The sequence below is a fragment of the Megascapheus bottae genome, chromosome 7, assembly GCF_031878675.1.
Source record: "Megascapheus bottae isolate mThoBot1 chromosome 7, mThoBot2.hap1, whole genome shotgun sequence".
Classification (NCBI taxonomy): domain Eukaryota; kingdom Metazoa; phylum Chordata; class Mammalia; order Rodentia; family Geomyidae; genus Megascapheus; species Megascapheus bottae.
In genome coordinates this window covers 57,843,266-57,871,247 of record NC_143515.1, presented here as the reverse complement: position 1 = coordinate 57,871,247, position 27,982 = coordinate 57,843,266, and the positions used below count along the sequence as shown (strand labels likewise).

The 27,982-nt window shown below is 37.4% G+C and overlaps 2 protein-coding genes and 1 long non-coding RNA gene across 9 annotated transcripts in view; 1 reads left to right on the top strand and 2 right to left on the bottom strand.

Annotated features, from left to right (window-relative positions):
* Cdkl4 (cyclin dependent kinase like 4) overlaps nt 1-695 on the bottom strand; it is a 52,467-nt gene extending 51,772 nt beyond the window's left edge. Inside the window, exon 1 of the mRNA XM_090337089.1 lies at nt 614-695. The gene's annotated coding sequence lies outside the window, so the exon portion shown is untranslated. The remainder of the gene's footprint in view (nt 1-613) is intronic.
* Nucleotides 16-27,970, top strand: LOC150060842 (uncharacterized). Of its 2 annotated transcripts, none has more exons than XR_016536269.1 (4): nt 16-81; nt 8,827-8,934; nt 12,270-12,348; nt 27,900-27,970. It is a non-coding gene; the product is annotated as an uncharacterized LOC150060842 (long non-coding RNA). The 2 variants fall into 2 exon arrangements; XR_016536270.1 differs by lacking the exon at nt 16-81 and adding an exon at nt 261-371.
* Nucleotides 1,950-27,982, bottom strand: part of Map4k3 (mitogen-activated protein kinase kinase kinase kinase 3) — a 132,548-nt gene continuing 106,515 nt past the window's right edge. For 5 of the 6 annotated variants that reach the window (XM_090337081.1, XM_090337083.1, XM_090337084.1 and 2 more), the window contains 11 exons: nt 25,747-25,826; nt 23,624-23,684; nt 23,424-23,541; nt 20,281-20,339; nt 17,999-18,102; nt 13,316-13,487; nt 10,769-10,837; nt 10,599-10,691; nt 7,813-7,883; nt 4,166-4,221; nt 1,950-3,604 (listed from right to left, as the gene is read on the bottom strand). In XM_090337081.1, the coding sequence (XP_090193207.1) occupies nt 3,517-3,604; nt 4,166-4,221; nt 7,813-7,883; nt 10,599-10,691; nt 10,769-10,837; nt 13,316-13,487; nt 17,999-18,102; nt 20,281-20,339; nt 23,424-23,541; nt 23,624-23,684; nt 25,747-25,826 (971 nt within the window). In that variant the 3' untranslated portion in view covers nt 1,950-3,516. Of the gene's footprint in view, nt 3,605-4,165; nt 4,222-7,812; nt 7,909-10,598; nt 10,692-10,768; nt 10,838-13,315; nt 13,488-17,998; nt 18,103-20,280; nt 20,340-23,423; nt 23,542-23,623; nt 23,685-25,746; nt 25,827-27,982 lie in introns of all 6 variants that reach the window. The other variant, XR_016536268.1, reaches the window with a different exon arrangement.

The window sequence follows — 27,982 nt, the reverse complement described above, 5'->3', positions numbered from 1 at the left end:
CTTGTCACTTGGCATTTTCGAGTCCCGGGGAGGCGCTGTACACGGGCGGGGGCGAGCCAGGGAGCGAGCCTGGGCTTCAAGGTTAGCACCCCGGGAGGAAACCGAAGAACCTGGTCCTCGGGAGGGGAGCGAGGCCCGCGCCCTCCCGTCTCCGGCTTGGAGAACCACCCCACCCTACCTCTAACTCAAGTCCACTCCCAAGCTCGCGGCCCGTGGCCCGGCTTCTGTTGGGCCCTGTCCGCTCTGTTGGGCTGCCGGGTTCCTGTGGACGCTCCGGTCCGTGTTCCTGCCGGATGCTTCACCAGTTTCCTCTTAAGGAGGTTGGCTTCAACTCGGGGCCTACTAAGCACTGTCCTCGGACTTTTTCCCATGTATGTGGTACCAAGGAATCGAACCCTGGTCTCCGTGAATGCTAGACAAGAACTCTACCACTAGGCCAAACTCCCGGCCCTGGCACTTTTGTAATTTAACCATTATTTTTTGACTCTGGGCTTGTTAGGTAGCCCTGGCTGGGCTTGAGCTTGACCCTGTAATCCTTGCCTCAGCCTCTGGAGTGCTGAGATGTGTCAGCAGGCCCGGTTTGTAGTTTGTTAATGTTACTTACAGCGTTTACCTTTATTCATCCAAGTGTACTTCTTGGACGCATTCTGGCTGTAAATGGTCTTCATCTTTTCTCCTGTGCCAGGAAGGTGCAGAGACCATGAAATTCCTTAACTGCAATTGAACTGCTATAGAAAGCCATTTTAGAAGAAAAGTAATAGAGTGTGATTTAGTGGACAGTAAGTATGCTATATGTACTTGGTCATCATTGCTTAGCTTCAAATAACGTTTGGAACCAAGTATCAAGGTTCAAATGTCAGCCAATACAGTCCTCCTTGGCAATTTTGATTCGTCTGTAAAATCAAACTAACAACACCTAGAGAGTTTGTTTACTCATTATTTTATACCCCTGCTACTTGTGCTACTAATGGTGAAAACTGATAACATCTATCCACTATATTTTCAGCTTTACTGAAGTCAGATATACACACTTGCAAACTTGAGTGAAGCAGAGGCCAGTATACTTTCTTTCAAATTAGCTGACAAGATAGGTGGCTTGAATCTGATATGAACTAGAGTGAACAGTTAAGTATATAGATACAAAATAATAAAAAAAAATCTTGAAGGCCGGCTTTGAACTGCAATCCTCAGCCTCTTGAGTAGCTAGGATTACAGGCATGAGCCACGGTGCCTGGCTTGATAGTTAACCTTTTTGAGATACAATGATGTATTTTTTTTTTTTTTTTTTTTGCCAATCCTGGCTTGAGCTCAGGACCTGAGCACTGTCTTGGACTTTCTCAAAGCTAGAGTTCTACCACTTGAGCCTCAGCACTACTGGCTTTTTTTCCCCCTACGTATGTGGTACCAAGGAACTGAACCCAGGTCTTCGTGCATGCTAGGCAAGTACCATACTACTAGGCCAAACTCCTGGCCCAGAACCTCAGGATTTTGAAAATCTATCCATGGCTCTTTTTTCAACAATTTGAAAATGTTATATTAACAATGATGTGTATTTAAACAGTCACTAGCTGTAAATGCTAAAATTATTCTTAGTGGCTTGAAAAGTAAGACACTATGCTATGGTTAGTAGTACCTGTACAATTTTAGACGTGGGAATTTACTTGACTTGAGTCAGTGGCAGGTCGTGGCACAGACTGTAGTAGAAATGGCACCCCCTGACTGCCCAGTCTGGTTCTTCTAAAGATAGTCTTTGTTCCTTACCTCCAGAGCTGCATTTCCAAACACTCCTCTTTCCTGTCTCTAATTCAGGAGATGGCCAATTATTATCTGTAAAGAATCTGTTAGTAAACATTTTAGGCTTTGCAGGTTATCCAGTTACACTGAAACCACTCAACTCTAACACTGTAGCACAAACAATGACAGACAGTAGGTAAACAAATAGGTGGCACTGTGTTCCAACGCGACTTTATTTACTGAACCAGGCAGATCCTGGTTCCCACCAGAACACTCTGCATGTTTAAGTGAGTTTCCTGATCAGAAGTTGAAGATTCTACAAAAGTTGCCCTTTTCTCAGATGTAGAAATATTTCTGCTTCAATCATGATGTGAAATACCATAATTCCATACTTAAAAAGATTTAAGTGCAAAACAAAAGTTTCTCCCTTAATATAATTTAGTCATTACGTACAGATTAAGCCAGATGACAATCTACTATACAACAGCATGTTAAAAAACATGTTTATTTTACACTATATACATTTGAAAACATATTTTAAGCCATTATCAATTAAAATAAATGAAGACCAGAAACCACAATTTAGCTTGTTCTTAGTGTATATACTCTCATTGAAATATAAAGAACATATATCCAAAGAGCCAAAAGTGTGCTAAAACTTTGTATACACATTATCTCATTGGAAAAAAAAACACACAAAAATGGCTTTAACTCAAACTAAGTTCCTGTGATGTGTAATGACCATTATATTGTTTATATGAGGTAGTAACTAAATTATTTTGGCCATGTGTTAATACTCTAAATCAAAAGAAATAAGAAAATGATCATAAGGCCAACAAAAGTAGAAATTCCACTAGAAATCTGAGCCACTTTGCTCTGGAATGTTACAGTTCTTCAATGTGATTATATGAAATGTGGACTCTTCAATAATGCTAATTTATTTTTGTGCATACTATAATTCAGACACAACAATTGTAGTATTACATCATGGTACCGCTATTCTGTGATTTAAAATTCTTTCAAGGGTATATTTGAAGCACAGTCAAGCAATCTTATAGGATTCTGCTTAAATATAAAAGATCATTTACTACAACTGGTGGTTAACTGGTTTGTTTCACATAGTAAACAATCCAAGAACATTTAAAAAAGATGTGAAGCCAAATGCATATTGACAATGTCACAGCTTACTTTTGTGACTTAATACATCACATATCAATACTCTGTGCAAATATAAACACCAGTGTACTTGCATTAAAATTAAAAACAAGATTACAAAATGATTACAGCCTCCATTACAGTTTTAAAAGTTACAAGATTTATATTCATATTACTAAATTACATACAATAAAAATACCATAGTGTTAAGTGTACTGCTTCATTGCCAGCATCCCATTTTGTAATATAACCACACCCAAGAATATACTAAAGAATCCTTAAAGTATTAACTGCAATTGCATTTTCATCAACATTTACATCTGTACAGATAAGACATTTACTTGTACATCTCATAAAAGTACATTATCTACATAAGTTTTTAGTGTATATCTTCTGCAATGTGAAGTTTCACAGAAAAATACTGCCTATATGTACAAAGATTACATAACAATGAATTAAGCACTTGTGTGGTTCAATACGCTAAATATATCCATACCACTTAAAACAAATATTTTCCCCATCTTGTCCCATGCCACAATAAATTACAAGGAACTGAAGCCAGGTTACTGCAGCTTTTGTACAGCTTCGAGCATCCACTAATGTTGCAGCAGCTGAGTTCATTCTTTCTCAGTAACTGTTTTCATGACCTGCCAGGATGTACAGATTGCTATTTGCTGTTGGGTTATCAGTAGGCCTACTCTCCAAAACCACGACTCTAAAAGTAATAACAAACAACAAAAAAAAGGTTATATTTGAAAAAGGTTAATGCCTCTGTAAATTCTGAAGAGATCATTTGCTGTCATTATTATTATAGGACCAGTTTTGACTCTAAGTAATTATCATGCCTATCTCCTTGTTACCTCCAAGGCAGTATTCTTGTAGAGTTATGGATGAGAGGTAGGGGACGGTAGAAACCGATAATGATTGGGGGAACTAAATTTTTGTCAAATACTAAAGCAATTTGTAGTTTTTGGCACTAAAATCAGAAAGTTCTGTTTGTTAGCTTATGGTATTTCTTCTGCAGTAAAATATTTACAGACAGTATGTTTAATACAAAATACTTAATACACAATAAAATACTTTGTAATACTTTATAGATGGTATGCTTAATACAAAACAATTTAACATACCCATGGATTTCTTATTTGCAAGGTTCACCCTCCAATGGTAAACTATTATTACAGAAATTAAGATTCTCTTGAATAAGAAAACTATATCATGCAGGATTTAGAAAACACATTTAGTCCCACATATTTAATACAATCCATTGTTATACCTGTCAGATCCAAGTAGCCTGAAAATTCGTGTGCTATCTGAAATTTCCTGTGTTACCTGTTTAATTAAAACATAAATTGCTTTTATGAAATTAAGGATAAAAATCTTTAAAGATGATAAAAATATAACATAAAACCATATATGGGCAGTCCATTATAACTATAAAGAAAATAAACATAATTCTAGTCAGGTGTTGGTGGCTCATGCCTATAATCGTAGCTGCTCAGGAGCCTAAGATCTCAGGATCAAGATTTAAAGCCAATTTGGGCAAAAAAGTCTGAGACTCTTAAATACAATTAAGCAGCAAGAGGCCAGAAGAACTGTGGCTCAAGTGGCAAGAGTGATAGCCTTCAGCACAGAATTCAAGGCCCTAAGTTCAAGCCCCTGTACTAGCACAAGAAAAAGAAACAATTCCTAGGATAGAAAAATATGCCTGCATTATTTTTTTACTAGGGAAGGAGAGGATAAATAGAACTCTTTTCCAATTTGCTTTCCACTGTGAACACACATACCACATGCATACACCAAAGATAATCCCCCCAAAGAAGAATCTAAAACCAAAACACCCACAAAATTGCAATATTACTTCATATTTTGACTAAAAGTATAGATCCTGGAAGCATAAAATACAAATGACCAAAAACTGCTGAATAAGCAACATTGTTAATATACAAAATACTTATATTAATGTGATGTTCTCCGTATCTGTGCAACTTTGGAACCACACAGCTATTTGTGAAATCTAGTCCACTCCAGCTTCTAAAAGCCAGAGAAAATTTTAGTTGGCTTCATTCTTTGATGCTTCAACAGAATTTTCTACAAGATCTAGAACATGCAGGGTATGGTGGCTCACACCTCTAATCCTAGCTACTAAGGAGGCTGAGATCTGAGGACTGTGGTTCAAAGCCAGCCCAGGCACTAAAGACTCTTATCTCCAGTTGACTACTGTAAAACCAGAAGTGGCTCTGTGGCTCCAGGGGTAGGGTAATAGCCTTAAGCTGAAGAGCTCAGGGATAGTGCCCAGGCCCAGAGTCTAAGGCCTACACCAAGAAAGATCTGGAACATCATTATCCCTTTGTTGATGTCTTCTGGCTTGGGTATTTATTATCTAACCTTTGCTGTGGGAACTATTTTGCCAACTTTCTAGGACTTGTTAAGCTGTCAAGCCCTGAGCTTAGTATTTCAGAAAGCATTTCTGTGATTGGCTGGCTATGGCATGGCCAGCAAAGGTGCTAGCAGAGGGAAGCCTTTGGGTTGTTGAAATGAATAAATGTTCCATCATCTTTAATCATGTTCACCTCTTTAAACCAGCTATATTATTCACAGCTAATTTATTTATTTTTGCCAACCCCAGAGCTTGAACTCAGGGTCTAAGCACTGTCCTTGGGCTTTCTCAAGGCTAGAGCTCTACACTTGAGCCACAGCACCATTTCTGGCTTTTTCTGTATATGTGGTACTGAGGAATCAAACTCCAGTCTTCACGCATGTGAGGCAAGCACTCTACCACTAGCCCCAACTCCTGGCCCTTGTATTTTTTTTTTTTAAAGGAAATGTATTCTCTAAGAAGTTGGTGTGACTAGTTAAGCAGTTGCAGAAAAAGAATCAGAGTACAAAATTAAAAAAAATCTACTATTCCCGGCTTATAGAACTCAAAATAATTTTTTTATTTGTGTGTGTGTATGAATATAAGAGATTGAACTCAGGGCCTGGGTGCTGTCCCTTAGCTTTTTTGGTCAAGGCTAGTGTTCTGCCACTTGAACTGCTCTACTTCTGGCTTTGTACTGGTTAACTGAAGATAAGTCTTACGGATTTTCCTGACCAGGTTGGCTTTGAACCACAATTCTCAGACCTCGGTCTCCTGAGTAGCTATGATTATCGGTGTGGGGTACCAGCAATTTTCAAAATTCTAATGGCAGTAAATGCTTCCTACAAACTGTAGGTTGAAAAAAATTGATTTTAAAGCTGAATTTATTGTATGAAAATCCCTACAATGTGTTACTCTAGAAACACCATTGATAGTTCTGGTGTAATTCCTATTCCAAGGAGGAAGGCACATGTTACTTTAGTCATAGTGGTTTGTCATGATTAATCTCCAGGACACTGAGCATTTATGTACAAGAAGAACAGGACATTTCTGGAGTATATTAAAGGGCTGGCTGTGTGGTATGAAACCCCTTTTCGGGTGTTTTCTTTGGACATCTCTACTTTTTTTTTTTTTTTTTTTTGCCAGTCCTGGGCTTGAGCTCAGGGCCTGAGCACTATCCTTGGACTTTGTCAAGGTTAGAGCTCTACAACTTGAGCCTCAAAATCACTTCTGGCCTTTTTTTTTTTTTTTTTTCCTATGTATGTGGCACCGAGGAATCGAACCTGGGCCTTCATGCATGCTAAGCAAGTACTCTACCACTAGGCAAAACTCCTGGCCCTTGACATCTCTACTTCTTTTTTAATCTGCTTTATCCTGCCTTTCTTTCTGTGACTAGTGTTTATCACCTGTTTATTATACTGTTTTATCTCCTGTTCCCTTCCCCTAGGGGGGTTCTGAAACTCCCTCTTGAGATGTTAAACCTGTTTATGGGAATTCCTGCCACTAAGTAGTAACAGAGATGTTTCTTTTGTTTTTACTACAGACTAGGCAAGCTCATATCACATTTCTCTTGCTCTTAAGGATTCTCAATTCACAAAAGTTAACTGACAACCATCATCACTCAGCTACTAACTAGCAGGGCTAAGATTTAAATATGGATGTTTCCAGAATGCACACTTATGATTATTAAGCCATATCCTTACTATGGTAGAAGAACTACTCTGACAGGAAGAAAATGAGTGATATTTACATGTTCAATGCATCTGAGGTTCTTTCTACAATGATCAATTAATATAACTTCAACAAATAATGACTGAGTGATATTATTGCAACTGGCTTTGGGGCAGGGTGGGATGTGATTTACTGAAAAAATTTGATGATTTTATTTGACAGGAATATTTTAAGGACAAATAGCATATCTTGTTCATGTTTATAATACTGGCATTTTCTGGCATAAATAATGAACTGGATAAAATGTTCCACATGGCTTGAAGTTAAATTACTTATTTATAAAGCATGAAGAACTCACAAGATGAAGAAGCTAAATACTGATCAGAAGGACAAAGAATCTTATCAGTGTCAACTGTGAATAGGGAAAATAGATACAGGGGGTATAGGTGACTTTAAGAACTCATAGAACTTATTGCCAGCATCAGTAAACACTACTAAAATACAAGGAAGATAAGGTGTCTGAGGACAGAGAGATCCAGTATCATCACTCTCAATCCAGGTCATGGTCTGAGAAAGTTGAAAAAGTCATAGTTAGATGATCATGTGCACATAAGATATATAAAGTTGTTTGAGAGGATGGAGTGAAGGGTAAGGTGGGAGAGAAGGAGAAGGCTCTAAAGTAAGTACTATTGTAAATACTAGATGCCCTTTAGAAATCTTGTAAAAGAGAACTTCAAGGAGTTCTCTTTAACTTCAGAAATGCTCAAGTGATCCTCCTGCTTTCACCTCCTGAGTAGCGAGGACCTAAATAGCTGGGACTATGATAGAGAAATGCTACCTTGCCAGTATCTTAAAAACTAATAGTAAATCAATAGACTTAAAAGATTACTTACCTCATTAGATCTAAAGCTTCTACCTTGCATGCCGTGTTTCCAGAAAGCTAGCACACTGTCTTGTAGACAAACTAGCAGGCAAGAACAGCTCAATTACTGTTAATAGTACAAAAGTTCAACTGATAAGCATCATTTCATTCCTCTAACTTATATAGCATTAATTAATAACAAATATCAGATACTGCAGATTATCTGACATCTTTACATTCAGAATTTTAAAATATTTTCATCTTTTTGGTAAAAAATTATGAAAAATATGTCATAGAATTTTGGGTAGATTTTTAAATAAAATATTATGAATATACAGAAACATAAGCAAAAAGCAGAAAATTACATACACCACCACTCTAGTACCATTTTATCACCTTTGTTATGTGTGTGTGTGTATTTTCCAGTCCTGGGATTTGAGCTGAGGGCCTGGGCACTGTCCCTGAGCTTCCATTGCTCAAGCTACAGCTCTACCCTTAACTTCTGGCTTTTTGTGTTGTTTATCTGAAGAAAAGAGTCTGATGTACATTCCTGCCTGGTTTGGCTTTGAAGCTTGATCCTCACATCCCAATTTCCCAAGCAGCTAGGTTTATAGGTGTAACCCAGTGGTGCCAGGTTTATGTTTTAAATAAAGACAAACAGACCTTGTATTCCCATCTACCTTGATTCTTTCTGGCCTTTTTTCATTTCAAACTACTATTTAAACTTGGTATTTATCCCCACCTGTAACTATGCTTCCAAATGTCATTTATTTTATGCTTCAATGTACCACAATGCCCAGGTAGATTCATTCTTTGCTGCCACCATGACTTTTTTTTTTAAGTAAAAATTTCAAATAAACTCACATATGAATTCTTACTAGTTCTGGTAATTGTTCATACTTGTATAGTCTATGCAGACCATATGCCAATAGGCAAAATGATTCATTTACCCTCTTGTTTTAATTTTCATATTTTCCTTTTTTGTCTTGTAGGACAATGTTGAGATGTGATGATAATAAACATTGTTTTTTTTTTTTGGTTATAGGACTTGAACTCTGGGCCTGGGCATTGTCCCTGAGCTCTTCAGCTCAAGGTTACTGCTCTATCTTTTGAGCCAAAGTGACACTTCCGGTTTTCTGGTGATTAATTGGAGGTAAGAGTCTCACAGACTTTTCAATGCCTGGGCTGGCTTGAACCGTGATCCTCAGATGGCAGCTTCCTGAGTAGCTAGGATTACAGGCATGAGCCACTGCACCCAGCTAACATTCTTATTTTTGACTTCAAAGGGAAATAGCTGAACCATTAAACATACTTTCAATAGGCTTTTCTAAGTAAAGCCCATTTCTATTTTGTGCTTGTGTTGAAGATTCACATGAGTTATTTTCTCTTCTAATCTCAGTGTGCAGGAGTAATTTATCACAGTGGTTCCAAGGATAAAGCCTACTATTTGATAATTATTTCCTAGTATTTATTAGTATTTTATTGAGATTTTCAAAAATTCATTCTTATAGATTACTAGTTTTGTTTTCTATGCTAATCTTGCTTGATTCTAGCAAAGTGCTACACATTGATTTACTCAGGATCCTCTTCCTATACAGGACAGGAATCACCTTTCCTTTAAGGATAGGAAAAAAAAAATCACCTATAAAACCATCATGATTGCTTTCCTGGCCTCTCAAGCAGTATGCTCACTATAATTTCTCTCTTGTGGGATACTTTTAGTCTTATCACTCAGCAGCCCAATTGTGGTCTCACATACCTGGAGTGTTGTATGCTACAGGCCTGTACACCTCTGAGTTTTTATTGTTGGGGCTGAAGTCAGGCAGGGCCTAGGTGTCCCTGAACTTCTTTTGCTCAAGGCTAGCACTCTTGAAACACCATGCCACTTCCATCTTTCTGGCAGTTAGTTGAAGATTAGAGTGTCACAGACTTTCTAGCCTAGGCTGGCTCTAACTGGGATCCTCAGATCTCAGCCTCCTGAGTAGCTACGAACGTAGCCATGAGCCACCGGTGCCCTGTTTTGTTGGTTGCATTTTCTGACCTTGGCTGTATATTTTAAAACAAATACTTTATTTTTAATCCTTTTAAACTGGTATGATTATTTATTTGTTGTGAAAAAGATAGGTAAAAGGGAAAAGCAGGAGTAAAATAAACTATTTTGCCCATGGCCTTACCCTCTAAAATTTCTTTCTTTCCTTTTTTTTTTGTGGGTCAAGGGGCTTGAACTAGGCCTGGACACTGTCCCTGAGCTCTTCAGCTCAAGGCTATCTCCCTACCCTTGAGCCAAGCCCCACTTCCCATTTTCTAGAGATTAGTTGGAGATAAGAGTCTCAGGTCCTTTTGTGCCCAGGCTGGCTTTGAACCTTGATCCTCAGATCTCAGCCTCCTGGGTAGCTAGAATTACAGTCGTGAGCTATAAAATTTATTTCTGCGCCATTATATTTATATTATTTGTAAGGCACACCAAAAAAATGTGTATAAATACTAATCATCACTCATTTTGCCAGTACTACTATATACTGAGTACCACATTTCAAAATATTCGTAGAGAATCCATAGGAGTCTGGAGAAAATAGTAATTCAAATTATGCTGTAAGAAATAATGTTTAGCCATTTCTTTCAAAAATCTGTAAGAAAGGCAACTCCATTTACATATAATTATCCAACTATTTCCTAGAATTTGCAAGTCAGTCTAACAGTGACCTGCATTCATTATATTCTATGTACTTAAAAAGAAGCATTTCTAGTTTCAGTAAATATTAGAAAAAATTCTTTTAAGCAGTTCACAATGCAAAGAAATACAAAACTTTTACTTACCTATTGATTCAATCTGGAAGTCAAAGGTGAGTTCTGATGACAATTTTCTGCTAGATTTTAATCTTCCTTGGAGATTTACTATTTTTATACAACCTAGAAAAAAAAAGTCACTCAGAAACTAAAATACAAGAAATCTTAATTAAATAAGATACTCATAAATAAAAACTTACAGTCCAGACATACGAGGATAGTATCTCTCTCCAGTTGGGTCACATGAGTAACGTTTGTCTGTGGAGTATCTATAACATAAACAAAGCTCAATAAAACTTACATTTACTGTAGTATCTACAACAAAATAGACATGGAAGGCTGTAAGTCCAGCCTAGTGGTGGAGTGCTCACCTACCATGCACAAAGACCCAGGTTTGATTCATTGGTACCACATGCATAGAAAAAGCCTATGGTGCTATAGCTCAAGTAGTAGAGCTCTAGCCTTGAGAAAGCTCAAGGACAGTGCTCATGAAAAGTTTAAGCCCCAGAACTGGCAGAGAGAGAGGGAGGGAGGAAGGGAGGGAAAGAGAGAGAGAGAGAGAGAGAGAGAGAGAGAGAGAGAGAGAGAGAGAGAGAGAGAGAGAGAGAGAGAGAGAGAGAGAGAGAGAGAGAAGGGCAGGGAGGGAGGGAGGGGCAGAGAGAGAGAGAGAGAAGCAGAGAGAGGCAGAGAGAGAGAGAGAGAGAGAGAGGAGTTCTGAGGACCCTGTATATATATATATATATATTTATTTCAGGTGTGCCAGCATGCTTAGCCTGAACGGCAATATTTTTATTTATATGTAGAACTCTAACCTTCTAAATTATGGTTATGACATGTAAATTTTTTTTTGGTTGGTCATGGGTGTTGTCTCTGAGCTCTTCAGCTCAAGGCTACCACCCTACCCCTTGAGGCACATCACCACTTCCCATTTTCTGGTGATTAATTGGAGATAAGAGTCTAACAGATTTAGTGCCAGGGCTGGCCCTGAACCATGATCCTCAGATCTTAGCCACCTGAGTAGCTAGGATTACAGGTGTAATCCTGGCCATTTGTAAAATTTTAAACTCAGAAGGACTATCAAAAGGGCTAGACTGGACTTTGTACAAAGTATACTCAGATGTCTAGCACACTCAATAAACACATACTGAATGAATCAGAGAATAAAATTAATTTCAACACAGTATGAAAGCAAAATGTAAAGAGGCATTAGGGTTGGGTTGTTTTTTTTTTTTTGCTAGTTCTGGGGCTTGAACTCAGGGCCTGGGCACTGTTCTTGACCTTCTTTTGCTTAAGTTGTAGCTCTATCACTTGAGCTACAACTATACATCCAGTTATTTTTTTTTTTTTTGTAATTTGTTCAAGATAAAAAGTTTCATGGACTTTCCTGCCCAGGTTAGCTTTCAGTTGTGATTCTTATATGTCAAATTCATGATATTACAGACATGAGCCACAGGTTCCTGGCTGAGGTATTACTTTTATTACAGTGATTTAGGAAGGTTTTCACAAATTGTTGAGTTATGGGTCTTTGTAAAATAAACGTTCTTTGAAGAGAGCTATCTACAGCTGTCCAAATTATTTTTGTTAGGAAAGGAAACATTTCAAACATTAGAAGGAAAGGATTTAAAATTAAAATGTATGAGAGAATAGACATTAACTTAAATTTACTGAAAACAATCCTAATAATCCTTTCTCATTAAACAGAGTGGAAGAAATTGAAAAGGAGAACATCAGCTACCTGCAAGGAAAGGGGTGGATAAAGCCAATAGAGCCATGACTTTGGGTAAGCAACAGAAGCCTTACAACATTACCAAGTCTCCAAGTCTTCCTTCAACCATGTGCCCTTGAAGGAAACCCACCATGACTAATGTCCTAGCTCTTGCATGTGTTACACCTCTAGGCTTTTGTGAATGCATTTGTGCTTTTTCCCCCCAAAGAGACCTTGTTTCTTATAGTAAAAGATTCAAGAGGAAATAAAAGCAAAAGGGATTATATAACAAGGCATTTTTTAAAAACTCACATTTTACCTGTATTTTGTCACAATATAATTACGAAGTCTCAAGCTACAGTCAAATTTTTGTTCAACTTTATTATTAGCAGTTGTATTTGCTAAGAGAACAATGGAAAGTGGTTATGGGCTTGTGGTATAACCTCAATATAGATCAATGTTAAAGAAAAAAGTTTCAAAATGACAGAAATGGAACTGTAGCTCAAAGTGCTAGCCTGGAGAATAAAAACTCCAGGACAGAGCCTGGAGCAGTGCCTGTAATCCTAGCTACTCAAGAGGGTAAGATTTGAGGATTGTGGTTCAAACCATCCTGGGCACTAAAGTCTGTGAGATTTTTATCTCCAATAAGATAGAAAAGGGAAAGTGGGGCTGTGGCTCTAGGGCTAGGGTAGTAGCCTTGAGCTGAAGAGCTCAGGGACTGCTCCCAGGCCCAGAGTTCAAGCTGTACGACCCACAAAGTAAAAAACAAAAAACAACTCAAGGATAGTGTCCAGGCTCTGAGTTGAAGCTCTAGGATCAAGTCTCTTTCAGTGTCTCTTTCTTAGTGTCTTTCTCTCTTGCCCATCAAATTCTTTTAAATGTGTCAAATGAATTAGTTCTTTAAAGAAGTCATCTGTTCTGTTCTTCTACTGCAGTGATTCGACTGGCTTTCTACATAGTTTCTGTATACTGAGAAGTACAATAAATTTGTTACAAAATCAGCATATGTACTAGCCTTAACAATTCCATAAAAATTACAAACCTGACTCTGTAAACCATGAAGAGGTAGAATTTGGGTTGACAGTCTCAAATCGGACCACCTGGTTGAAATCTTTCCCTCTACTGACCCCGACACAGACCAAAGGGTACTCCTGCTCCGGAACCACCAGCATCTCAAACATCCTGAGTGGACACGGTATAGGAAAATCTATGTGCTAGAGAAAGCAGAAATACATCAAACAAAATCCACTGCTCACATGAAAATAACCCCCCCCAAAATGTTTTAAGTTTTATAAGAGTGTATTAAATAGCTGTGCATTATAAATATCATTTCCTGTCACATAAGCTCAATGTATGCAGACAAATTTGAACTACAAAATATCTCCATAAAGATTTCAGGCTTATTACTGTAAAAATGTTTTACGTTAGAATTTCATAGTCTGAGTATACTGGAGTAGAGGGGAACACTGAAATCACTAGCCTCCAGTCTCCTATCTCCTAGTTAGGTGCTTCCTTAAATTACTCTCCTGCTTTTTCTTACAGGCAGAGCAAACATGGGGAAAGAGGTGAGAAATAATGAATAAGGAATAGTCTTAGAACTGACAAAAATTGCCATAGGTAAAATAAGTTTATGTTTGTATCTCTAATGGTTTCTATTCGATTAATAGTCATAACAAAATCAATTTAAATTTTACATAAGTTGGAAATAATTTTATTTCAGATTTAGAAAAATAAAAAACACTATCTCTACTGATCAAACAATAAAGGTACAATTCTTACAACATATTCTAGTCAGAAGGGCTAAAATGAAAAAGAATGATGAGAACATGCATCAGAGAGGAGTGAATGAATGCTGAGACACTGATGACAGTTTAAGTTGGTAAAACCAGGCTGATTATACTGATTGCACTGCTCATTAACAGTGAAGATATGCACTCCTGTGGCCCAACAACACTACTCCTAGGTTTATATTCTAGAGGACACAGATATATATTCATCAAAGACATATGCAAAAAATACCTTATAGCAGTGCTGTTTAGAATACATGAAACTGAAAATAACTTAAATGCTTATTAGCAGCAAATGGATACTCATACATGGGAAATTAACAAAAAAGAACTAGCTATACTGAATAACTACATAAAAAAAATGTTGCAAAAATACCCACTAGAAACAAATGTGTATATGCTTTCTGATTCTATTATGCTGTTGAAAATCAGGTAAAATCAATTTTTAATGTCTAGGGATATATGTGTATATAGTGAAAAAAATCAAGAAAAGCAATTTTTCGGTTTCCTTGGAGAAAAGATAGGAGCTGACTAGAAGCATATGATAAGGAAATATGAGAAGGTGATTTTGTTGTTGTTGTTGTTTTGGTCTTTTTTTCTTTTTAAAATGCATCTTGGCTAACTGAATGGCTCAAGTGATAAAGAGCTGAGCAAACCTGAGTGTCTGAGTTCAAACCCCAGTACTGAAAGAAAAAAAAATCAGTCTCAAATATTATATTAAGTGAAGTAAGTCAGACTCAAAGGAACATAGGCTCAATGGTTTCCCTCATTTGTCGTAACTAGTAGAAACCTTGGACTCTCCTAGCAGAGATTTACAATACAGCAAAACCTAGATACATAAGGCCATATAGACATCAAATGAAAGGACCTCCAGGATATAGAAACAAAAATCATATAATGAGTGATTGTTGTCCTTAATGTACTATGTTATCTCTCATGTCTTTTGCTGTCCCTTGGTTATCTCATATTGTTACAATACTTTACCTTGTTATCTGATATATTGTATATATGATTATTTAGTTATTTGAAATAGGACAGGGAAGGGGGGAAAAACAAAATGAGGGGCAGGGGTGGGGGTAGGGAAATGGGGACCAAGACATGAGAAAGGGTATCAATGTTTGTGAAGTAATGCATGCACCTTCTATCTGGTGAATATAATGTAACCCTTCTAATAATTACAATAAAAATATATGTTAAGAAAATTCTAACGTTTTATCACTTATAACTGGGTTGCATTTTTTTCTATTTACCAAATAGTACTCCTAAAACTAAACAAAGCTACTTAGTACACTTTACTTTTGTTCTGGTACCTTAATACATATTAAGGAAAACAGAAGGTGAGATGGGCTATTATAACTTGTTGAACTTGGGCCCTGTCGTTGTAAGGAACAGCTCTATAAGTACTTGCCATCTCAGACCCTGCCTTCTCCCAGGCTGCTACATGTCTTGTCCAGGGCAGGGCCCCACCAACATACTACCTGTGCCTTTAGGCATCTACCATGCTTCTATGTAGGTGAAACAATTTAAAGAATTCCCTTAAAAACATTCTGGCTCTTTCTCAGCATTTAGGCAAGCTACTCCTAGAATTCAGCCTCAAATAATAACTAAGCAGTGTTCAAGTCACTAACAGCCCGTTTTCCTCTTTCAGGGTTAAATGCAGTTCTCTTGGGTATCAAGATCAGTCTTTGCATTTTACTCCTTTTTCTCTCTCTAATAAATAGTACTTTATATAGTTTATAGTATACAGACTACTGGGAAAACCTTTCATTTGTATGTTACATTTAAGATAAAAATGTAGCATACTAAAAGCAAACTCTGTCAGAAATGTCATTAAGAGGAAGAATGCAGAAAGTCCAATAATGTTTTGACACTGAGTTCACAGCCCACTACTGCCCAAAAGAAAGTTTAATATGACCCAGTCATAGATCACAATGAAGATAAACCAAAAAAGTTTCAAATATAAAAACAAAGTATATACATATAGAAATCTTGAAGCAGGCTGGTCACTGGTGACTCATGCCTGTAATCCTAGTTACTGAGGAAGCTGGGATTTGAAGATTGTACACTGAAGCCAGCGAATTCAAGCCCCACAACAACAAAGCAATCCTAAAGCAGAGCCACAGAAAGGAAGATAAAAGTAAGCAGGCAAGGGCTTATAACTCAGGGAATGTAAGAAGAGGAAGTGTATCTAAGCCTTGCAGAAGACCCAGACCTATCCCTAATAAACTGTATGAGGCCATATACAAAAAATAACTGAAACAAAAGAGGGGATTGGGGCGTTCAAGTAGTATTACAACTGCTTTGAAAACATGAAGATCTAAGTTCAAACTCCAGTACCACCAAATAAATCAATAAATACAAGGTCATGGCTGGGTTAATTTTTAAGCTTTCTATATCAAAGTAGATACTTCCTTCTTCATGTTCATGGCATTTAAAATTCCTTTAATAGAGAAAAAGTCTTTCATTGTAGATGAGGAGAAATGACTGAACTTATCAGATGATATGCAGTCATTGTCACTAAAGTTTAATCAGTCCATCAGTATAACATGTTTAACATTTTATACAAGTTAGGAATGAAAGAAAGCAGGACTTAAAACTAAGGTAGACTATATATATACACACACATATATATGTATATAGACTTAAAACTAAGGTAGACTATATATACACACATATATGTATATACACACATATATATATGTCTGTGTGTGTGTGTATATATATATATATATATATATATATATATATATATATATATATATATATATATATGAAGAAAGAAGAGAGGGCAGGCAGGTAGAAAGACCAGACTACTCAGATTTTACCACTCCTCATTTAGGGTAAGGCATTGTTTCTCAAGTAAGAAAGAACCAAGAGGAACTGAGAAAAACACTTTGTCACACACGGGCTGCATTTATCAACTCTGCTACAGAAAATTCATAAAGCTATTTTCCTTTTACCTTTCAGTTTAAACAATTTCTGTCTCTGAATTTATCGGTGAAATTATTACCTCAATGTCTCAAGCTACTGAAACTTTTTATCTCTTTAGTTCCAGTTCAGTTTGAGGTTAACATTAATATGAAACTCAACTTTTAGTCGATTTGTGCGATTTTTAAGTAACAGGAAGTCAATACTTTAGACATCCTAGTTCAATGTTATAAAGTCTAGTGATATTTTGAGTTCAATTTCTACAAAAAGATCAATGCTCATATAATAAGAACTCTTAACCACGTATACAGCAAAGACAGACCTAAAATTCACTTGTTATTTCCTTGATGTACTTGAGCTGGTATTTCATACTTTTTTTTTGTCAGTCATGGGACTTAAACTCTGGGACTACGCATTGTCCCTGAGCTCTTCAGCTCAAGGCCATTGTGCCACTTCCAGTTTTCTGATGATTAATTGGAGATAAGAGTCTCATAGACTTTAGTGCCAGGGCTGGCTTAGAACCCAGATCCTCAGTAGCTAGGATGACAGGTGTGAGCCACCATGCCTGGTTTCATACATTTTAAAGGCTATCTTAAATATACTTTAAAGTTTATGCATAAAGTGCAGCAAAAAACATCAAACCCAGAAATACCCATAGGAAGAACTAGCCAAGTTAGAAGGTATATAAATATATATAACCCAAACAAGTCATTTCCTCCTCACCGTGGTTATCTTTATCCTTTTTGATAGAGCAGGTCAAAGCAGAGAAATTATTTCCAACACACTCTTTTTGGTATTAGAATCCTTGTTCCTTACTGATATGCCCTTGAAATATTTCTTTAGTCTCTCTACACTTTTACCAGGTGAACCGATTTTCTACCAGACTGCCACAGAATCTCAAATCATTAAATTATCTTAAGAATCAAGTGGAAACAGGGTTTTCTTCTAAAAAACAGAAAAGTTAATAAGTTCTTACATTAAGAATATCATAGGCTGATTTTCCTGCTTACCTTAATTAACATAAATTTCTGCATTGGTTCAACCCATTCTAACAGAACGATGCTCGTCTGAAGTGCCCCACACAGGTATTTATGGCCTGTATAAGGATTTCTCACTGTCAAGACAAAAAAGTAAACATGAGTTCTACTTTACAGTAACAATTTAATGTTCCAAAAAAAGAAAGCTGATTACGAGTCCAACTTTAGTTAGACAGAAGGGTGAAAAGAAGCACCATCATCACTTCAAACAATTCTATCTTCTCTGTGGCTAAAGATCAGGAAGGACTGGGTATATCATAGCAGGGCAATGAGCTGAGGATGTACCATTCTGAAGAAAGGGGTCAGAGTAAATTTTGAGAGCTGACAAATTGTCAGGACACACATATTCAGGTGTTTTATAAGAGGTAGGCAGGAACATTCAGAGACAATAATGCTCTGGTTCTAGGATATAAAGTATCTGTCTATGCCTCTCTCCTCCTTTATTAACCTCCTAAAATATTACAGACCTTAATCGAATCTTTTTTTTTTTTTGTCTGTCTTGGGACTTGAACCTGGCCTGGGTGCTGTCCCAGAGCTTTTCAGTTCAAGGCTACTGCCCTACCCCTTGAGCCACAGTGCTACTTCCAGTTTTCTGTGATCCTCAGATGGCAGTCTTCTGAGTAGCTAGGATTACAGGCATGAGCCACCATGCCCAGAGTTTTTTTTTTTGGTGGGTCATGAGGCTTGAACTTGGGCTGGGAGTTGTCCCTGAGCTGTTCAGTTCAAGGCTACTTCCCTACCCTCGATCAAAGCTCCACTTCCTGTTTTCTAGAGGTTAATTGGAGATAGTCTCAGGTACTTTTGTGCCTGGGCTGGCTTTGAACCTTGATCCTCAGATCTCAGCATCTTGAGTAGCTAGGATTACAGTCGTGAGCCACTGTGCCTGGCTTAATGGAATTTTATAATAAAAATATTTAAATAATAAAATTCTATCACTTTAGAGTTTAGATTTTTCTTCTGCTTAAGATGTAAATTAAATATAACTGAAATAAAAATGAAATTATGGAAAAGGGTAGCAACAGTAAATTTCACAAACTTCACACAGGTATGGAATAGTATAGGGAAGAGAGGCAGGGAACAGCAAAATCACCTAGCCAAAAAACACCCCCAAAACAAAAAAAACCCAGAAAAAGTCTACAAAGGAGATTAAAGTTCCTCTCTCTTCGTGCACAGCCATCTCAGATAGGTAGATGTTTTTTAGCTGTTTCCCAAATCACTACGTCTCAACTCAATCTGATCATCATCTGTGCCCCAAACCAGCAGTTCTTGCTTCCCATGAATGTCATTCAGCCATTCTGGGTTCAAGGCTTCAGTTGTTTTTCCATTTCCCCCTTCCTTTCTCTTCCTTTGCTACTACTAAAACTCTGGACCTTCCTGTACAGTGAATAAAGTACAGGTTCATACAAGGCTTCAGTCTAACAGGTTACAACCTGTCCCCAGTTCAGCTGTGATATTCAGCAGGTATTATGTACATTTTATGATTTTTAAAATTTCACATGCTTATGTCACTCCTTTGGTTTGAAATCCCCTCCATCCATTCATAAATTCTTTGGAGATCTAGTCCAAATGGCATCTTAAGCTATATTAAGAGTTCTTTGCATGTTCTATCTGGTGGTGTAGTGACAATATACTTGCTTCCTTGAATAATACTAGCTACTTAAAGGAAAGATACCCTTTTTTTTGTTTGTTACATGTAAACAGAACAACTAGAGGAAAGAAACTTAATCTAAGGGTATGTGTACAAGCAGACCATAACCAGTATATCACAATCATCAGGTTTCACACACTAAAGGAAAGGGGCTACATGCTGAATGAATGTAATCTCATAGCATTACAAAGTATAGTGAACAGTAAGAGTCACTTTTGAGAATACAATGTGATAAAACGTTAACATTTTTTAATAATTTTTTATTGTAATTAATAGAAGGGTTACATGATATTTGCCAGATAAATGGTGCATTAATTCCCATACATTGATACCCTTTCACATTTCCCTTCCCCCCTCCCCCACCCCTCATCTTGTTTTCCCCTGTTCCCTATCCAATTTCAGATAACCAAATAAAACGTTAACATTTTAAAATGTGTATTTCTCTGTTTAGCCAGGCAACAAATTATTTTCTAAATACCTGCTATGTGTAAGATTCTTTATCAGACTTAGTCTATACATGGATGCAGAAGTCAAGAAATGTGTTTTGGGGCATACTGTTTAAGCCACTCAGCAAGATAGAGTTACTTGGCATTGCAGGTTTACTTACCAACACAACACTTCTGACACCACTTGGTTTCAGGGATTTTTGCTGATACAGCAAATTTCCTAAATGTGAATGAAAATGAGTATTTAACAAATATAGGGAAACAATATATGACACAGGTGTTGTTTTAGATCAGTGTCAAAAGGATGAGCTAAAAACTGATGCTGGGCAGGCGCAGTGGCTCACACCTGTAATCCTAGCTACTTAGGAGGATGAGATCTGAGGATCAAGGTTCAATGCCAGCCCAGGCACAAAAGGACCTGAGACTCTTATCTCCAATTAACCTCTAGAAAATGGGAAGTGGGGCTTGGCTCAAGGGTAGGGTGGTAGCTTTGAGCTGAAGACCTCAGGGTCAGCGTCCAGGCCAAGTACAAGCCCCATGACCCATCAAAAATAAATGAATAAATAAAAATAAAAATTGATGCTGGCTGGACATTGGTGGCTCACGCCTGTAAATCCTAGCTACTCAGGACACTATGACCTGAAGATGATGGTTCAAAGCCATCCTGGGCACTAAAATCATGAGACTCTTATCTCCAATTAACCACTAGAAAACCAGAAGTGCTGCTGTGGCTCAAGTGGTAGAGCAGTAGCCTTGAGCTGCAGAGCTCAGGGACAAAGCCCAGGCCCAGAGTCCAAGCCCCATAAGCGCCACCACCACCAACAACAAAAAACTGATGCTGGGGCCGGGTGCAGTGGCTCACATTTGTAATCCTAGCTACTCAGAAAGTTGAGATCTGAAGATCAAGGTTCAAAGCCAGCTGGGGCACAAAAGGACCTGAGACTCTTGTCTCCAATTAATCTCTAGAAAACGGGAAATGAAGGCTTGGTTCAAGGGTAGGGTGGTAGTGTTGAGCTGAAGAGCTCAGGGACAGTGCCCAGGCCAGACCCACCAAAAAAAAAAAAAAAAAAAAAAAAAAAAGGTCTGGAAATAATGAGATTCTATTGATCATTTTCTTGCATTCTAATCAATTCCAAATAGATTAAGGATTTAAATATTTAAAAAACCTATACAGTGTTTAGAACACAGAACACCATGACCATAGGTCTTTCTTTTTTTTAGTTGGTCATGGGACTTGAACTCTGGGCCTGGGCACTGTCTCTGAGCTCTTCAGCTCAAGGCTACCACCCTATCCCTTGAGCCACTGAGCAGCACTTACGTTTGCTGGTGGTTAATTGGAGATAAGAATCCCACAGACTTTAGTGCCCTGGCTTTGAACCGCGATCCTCAGATCTCAGCCTCTTGTGTAGCTAGGATTACATGTAGGCATCAGCTGCAGGCGCCAGCCATAGGTCTTTCTTTTTTTTTTTTTTAAAACAAAAAATAAGCCAGAAAAAAATATACTAATTAGCTTTATCTCCCCCCTCTCCGCCCACTGGTACATCCCTAGTGAAATTCAATTAGTTCATTCACTCTGTAATTTTGGTTCACGAAAAGACACCACTGTATCTTATTAAGCTCTGTATTATCTGTATGCAGGACACTTCATATGCATATTGTATATTATGTAAACTTTGGAAGAACTAAAGACAACTACAAACAAGAACATATACGTGGCAAAAATGCTTTCTTAAACATAAAAAGAGCTCTATTTGCATTCAAGTTTATACGTCATATACTTCTTGAAGACATTCATATACGCTTGAAAGCTTGGTGTTTGTTTTTTGTGATCTAAGGATTTCAGATTATCAAATTAGAAAGTTAGATACAGAGGTTGGATAGAAAGTTTGTAATCACAACTTAGAGTACTCATAAAATGTCCAATTAAGTTTGATAAATTTTAAAATGGTATGCAAAACAGTTTTGAATGGTTTTCAATAAAAAGTTGCTTTTCAGGGTCGGGAGTTTGGCCTAGTGGTAGAGTGCTTGCCTAGCATGTACAAAGACCCGGGTTCAATTCCTCAGTACCACATACATAGAAAAAAGCCAGAAGTAAGGGCCGGGAGTTTGGCCTAGTGGTTAAAGTGCTTGCCTAGCATGCATGAAGACCCGGGTTCGATTCCTCGGTACCACATACATAGAAAAAAGCCAGAAGTGGTGCTGAGGCTCAAGTGGTAGAGCTCTAGCCTTGAGAAAGTCCAAGGACAGTGCTCAGGCCCTGAGCTCAAGCCCAGGACTGGCAAAAAAAAAAAAAAAAGCCAGAAGTGGTACTGAGGCTTAAGTGGTTGAGCTCTAGCTTTGAGAAAGTCCAAGGACAGTGCTCAGGCCCTGAGCTCAAGCCCAGGACTGGCCAAAAAAAAAAAAAGTTACTTTTCAAAAAGTTTTTAACAGTGGGACAGAGGGTGAAGGTGATCTAACACAGCAATGACACTACATTGGAAATGTATTATACAACTTGGAGGGAAGGAGGAGAGGGGAAAAACTGGGAGAAAATGAGGGAGGGGGAGCACTGCTCACAAAGAAATATACTTATGACCTGACTTACATAACTGTAATCTCTCTGTATATCACCTTTACAATAAGAATATTAAAACCCAAAAAGTGTGTACAAATAGTCAAATGTTAGCTACATTGCAAACTCAGTAACTGAGAACAACAGATTCTCATGGTACTTGAAGAAAAAGGTTTACAACATTTATGACTAATTTGTAAAGGAAGGAATGGTTGTATTGATGTTTTGTAAAATATAATTTATATTTTATGACTTATAAGACCTTTAGACAACAAATAATAATCAATATTATAATAAACAAAAGAGTACAGCATAATCAAAATGCCAAGAAAATACAAAGGCAAAACTCTTTTAATTTCTAAGTAATTATCTGCAAATGCAAAAACATTCATTCAATAAATCATTTAATTTTGTAGCCTTAGAAATTATACTTAAAAATTCATTTTATTCAAACTAACAAAAAATGCCAAGAGCAAGGGCATTATACGAAATGTGAAACTACAGGAAAAAATTAGCTCTATAAGGAAAAGATAATTAAAAATTCAGAGAGACAATGTTTAATGTAATTGGAAAGCAGAAAGCAGAATAATTTTAGAACAAGAATATAATAAGTCCTTGCTGAAATATATTACTTATGGTTTTCATTATACATGATTTCCATTAACTAAATCACATGCTCTTTCACTTTTCTTAGCCATAGGTATTAGAATAAGTTATCTCTAAGGATGAAAGCAGAACTAAATGCACAATTACCTTGGCAATATTCTGTCAGGGAGTTTGTGCGCTGGAATAGCAACAGGTAACTTTTGCATTTGTCTTGCATAATCAAACAGCCCAGGCAAATTATGCGAATAAAGCTGTGAAGCTTTGCCTGTAAGAAAAAAAAAAAACAATGTAAGAACTAATAACAAGCAATGCCAATTATTAATATAAAAGAATCCTAAAAGACTTACCAGATATTGATAGCAAGCAGTTGTTCATTACATACAACCATGTACATCTTCGAGGGAATAGCTAGTTAACAAAAAAACCACAAAGTTTACAAAGATTAATATATCACAGTGATGTAAATATGTACATAGCAATAATGTAAGCTGTCTTAACAATGAAACAATTCTTTAGAATAGAATTTATTCTAATAGAAATTCATTTTATGAAGTATTTCAACAAAGCTAATACACAAACATACATATTTATATGGGAGGAACAAATAGCAAAATAATTTCAGTCTAAAACATGGTAGGATTAGCTCAAGTCACTCTTTTATGGTGAAGACATATAACCCCAAACTCTGAAGAAAATTGCCAAAAATATGCCTTTGTTTTGGTTTTGGAGTTGATTCTTCTGTGTACTCCCTTTAAAATATATTTATCTAGGTACATATGCATTCATGAAAGGTAGAGAAAAAAGAATAGTGGTCTTGTGGAACACAGGATAGAAAAACCTAAGTATTGAGGTGAGAAAAAAGCTGAGAAAGTATGATAAAAACTCATTGACAATAAAGGATGTATACACATACACAGTCAGAATTCATTGATGAAATCAATGCATCAGAATTGAGATGTCTTTCTAGATGCCTGCAAATAGTATTCAGGGCAAAGAAAAGGGCATCAATATATTTTAAAGAAAGAAAATACAAAATCATATTAAGTGAAGTAAGCCAGACTCAAAGGAACATAGGCCCAATAGTCTCCCTTATTTGTCATAATCAGTAGAAACCTTGGGCTCTTCTAGCAGAGATTTACAATAGAACGAAATCTAGAGACATTAGGCCAAATGTAAGGACCACTAAATATAAGGAACTCCAAGATAAGGAAACAAAAGCCATATAATGAGTGACTGTGGTCCTTAATGTACTATGTTATCGCTCATCTCTTTTGCCATCCCTTGGTTATCTCATATTGTTACAATTTTTCACCTTGTTATCTGATATATTTTATATGTGCTTAATTGGTTATTTGAAATTGGATAGGGAAGGGGGGAAATCAAGACAAGCAGGGGGAGGGTGGGAGGGAAATGGGGACCATGTCATGAGAAAGGGTATCAATGTTTGTGAAGTTATGCACCTTCTATCTGGTGAATATAATGTAACCCTTCTATTAATAACACTAAAAATTATTAAAAAAAGAAAACAACTGTCTAGTTAATAGTAAGGTTTATATAGTTATTCATTAACATTTATTTATTTATTTAAATTTTTCCAGACCTGTGGCTTGAATTCAGGGCTTGGGCACTGTCCTTAGACACTTTTTGCTCAAGGTTAGTGCTCTTCCACTTGAGCCACAGTGCCACTTCAGACTTTTTCTGTGTATGTGGTACCGAGGAATCGAATCCAGGTCTTTGTGCATGCTAAGCAAGCACTCTACCACTGGGCCAAACTCCCAGCCATTCATTAACATTTTTGCAGATTGTACCCAGGGGTTTTTGGCTCCTGGGTACATAAATGTGAAAAGCTCCCTTTAGGATTCTGATGATCAAACACGTCTCCAACACAATTACTCCAAAACCTATGTTTCTTTCTATTTCTGACCAAATGCAAACTTCTTTACCCACTGACCACAGTCTCTAGTCTTATCTTCCACCTGACTATAGATCTTTCTAAAACAGAACTATGATCATTAACATGACACAGAGCTCTGGGAATGGCGTTTCCTGCCTCTTCAGCTCGATCTATTGTTATAGCGATACACTCCAGACAAATTGTCCAATCATTGCTCCCCACACTGGCCATGATATTTTGATATTTTATAAAACTCACTCATTCTGTTTTTTTTTTTCTGATCATCTCTTTTAAGATCCATCTCAAGCATCACTTTTTTATCTCCTCACAGAAGGGAGGTACTAGTGACATATAACTCATTCTTGGCATGACACCTAACTTTGAGCACTGTTGCGACAGCTTCATTTGTCTGCTTTCCCCAGAACATGAGCTTCTTACGGGCGAAAACTAATCCTGTGAATGTGGTAAACAGATCATACTCCAGGAAGGTTTTATGACTAAGAGGCCCAGATAGTACAAGTGAAACATAGTAATTTAAAAGGAATAAAGAAAATACAAAAATGCCAAATAACATACCTGTTCCATTGATGTTTCATGAAGTTCATTAAGATTAAGGGTATAAATCCCTTCCTCGGCACCAAATATCAAGTACTGATCTGAAGTAGCAAAAAGATTTCATTATCTGATTTCAATAAGATTATTTAAAAGGGTTTATATGCTTTAACATGACATAAAACGCATTGACTATTGAAAAACTACCACAAGCATTTCTAATGTAAAGAAGAGATTAAATATTTTAGATTCATAAGTTGAGTGCAAGTACTGGCATTAAAGAAGTGAAGAAAAGGTCCTTGTCAGGGGGTCTTCAACAGAGAGGCACGGCAGACTTTTCACTCACCAGAGGAAACTGGTGTCTGGCAATCACTGAAGAGAGTATGGTGTATAACTGACATACCCAACATAAATCAAGAAGAGCCAATACAGATTAAAAATATTTTTATATCTGAGTGCTGGTGGCTTGTACCTGCAATCCTAACTACTCAGGAGCCAAAGATCAAGAATTGAGGTTCGAAGCTAAGCCTTCATAAGAAAGTCCATTAGACTCTTATCTATAATTCACTACGAAAAAGCTGGTAGGGGAGCTGTGGCCTAAGTGGCAGAACACTAGCTGTGAGCAAAAAAGCTTAGGGTCAATGCCCAGGCCCTGAGTTCAAACCCCAGGAGCAGTATGCACACCAAAAGAAATTACAGAGTGTAATCTTTTCTAATTGTTATTATAAGCATTCACATAAAATCCCAGGATCTCATTATTATGTGTTAAAAAGTTAAATAAAGCATTGCTAGGCTGGTCATTATCATAGAAGGTCACAGAAGCCTGGAATAGTCCTGTCTATACTTTCCTTTTTCTTTTTTGCCAGTCCTTGGGCTTGACTTCAAGGCCTGGGCACTGTCCTTGAACTTTCTTAAGGCTAGCACTCTGGCATTTGAGCCACAATACCACTTCCAGCCCTCTTCTGTGTAGTGCTACCAAGGAATAGAATCCAGGGCTTCATGCATATTAGGGAAACACTCTACCATTAGGCCACACTCCTGGTCCCTGTCTATCCTTTTTTCAGTATGTTATAAAAGAACATTAGATCTTCTCCATATGAAACTGAAGTATGAGGAGAACAACTTAGAATGTCTAGAGAATTCTTAATCTGCCAAGCATTTTAGATGAGTACAGGTTTTTAATAGAATGAGAGACTTATGGTTAGACAGGACTGGACTTAAACCGAAGCTCTTTTCTGTTAACTGGCTGTGAAAAATGAATCTGAGAATCAATTTCTCTAACTGAAATAAAAGTCCCTATCTTGGAGTTTGGGCAGGAATACATATACATTCTTATTAACAAACAAGAAGTTTCTAGGTCTCTATGTGCTAAATAAGCACCCCCTTTCCGCCCCCCCTCCCAGCCCTGGGTGCTTGAACTCCAGGCCAGGGCGCTGTCCCTGAGCTCTTCAGTTCAAGGCTACCACCCTACCCTTGAGCCAAGCCCCACTTCCCATTTTCTGGAGGTTAATGGGAGATAGGAGTCTCAGGTCCTTTTGGGCCCAAGGCTGGCTTTGAACCTTGATCCTCAGATCTCAGCCTCCTGTGTAGCTAGGATTACAGGCTTTCTAAATGTGTTAATCTTATATAGACAGATAAATATTCAGTATAAAAACACATAGATTCCTGCTTAAGGGCCTGATTTTTGGCTTCTTTAAAAGTTAGAGACCATCTAAGACTCTTTGAAGTAGTCTATTTTTTTGGGGGGGGGGCAAGTCCTGGGGCTTGGGCTCAGGGCCTGAGTATTGCCCTTGGGCTTTCTCAAGGCTACAGCTCTACCACTTGAGGCACAACACCACTTCTGGCTTTTTTCTGTGTATGTGGTACTGAGGAATTGAACTTGGGTCTTTGTGCATGCCAGGCAAGCACTCTACCAGTCGGCCAAACTCACGGCTCTGAAGCCGTCTTTAAATACTTGACTTATTGCACCTTTATACCTGAGCTGCTACTGTACAGCATTACATCTGAAAGAACATGAGTGTTTAATGTGTAGTTTAATATGTTGACATGGGGACTACAGTGAAACTCTAATGCCATATACCTCTGCAAACACTAAAGAGAGTATGGAGAAACATACTTTTACTGTTATTTTTTGGATTTTACCAATTATTTAACAATATATTTTTTAAATCCCCCAGAAAGATATTCAGAACATGAGTCTGTTCAAATGCTCTCATAGTCACAGTTGAAGCAAAAAATTACAGAGGACAGGTAAGAACCT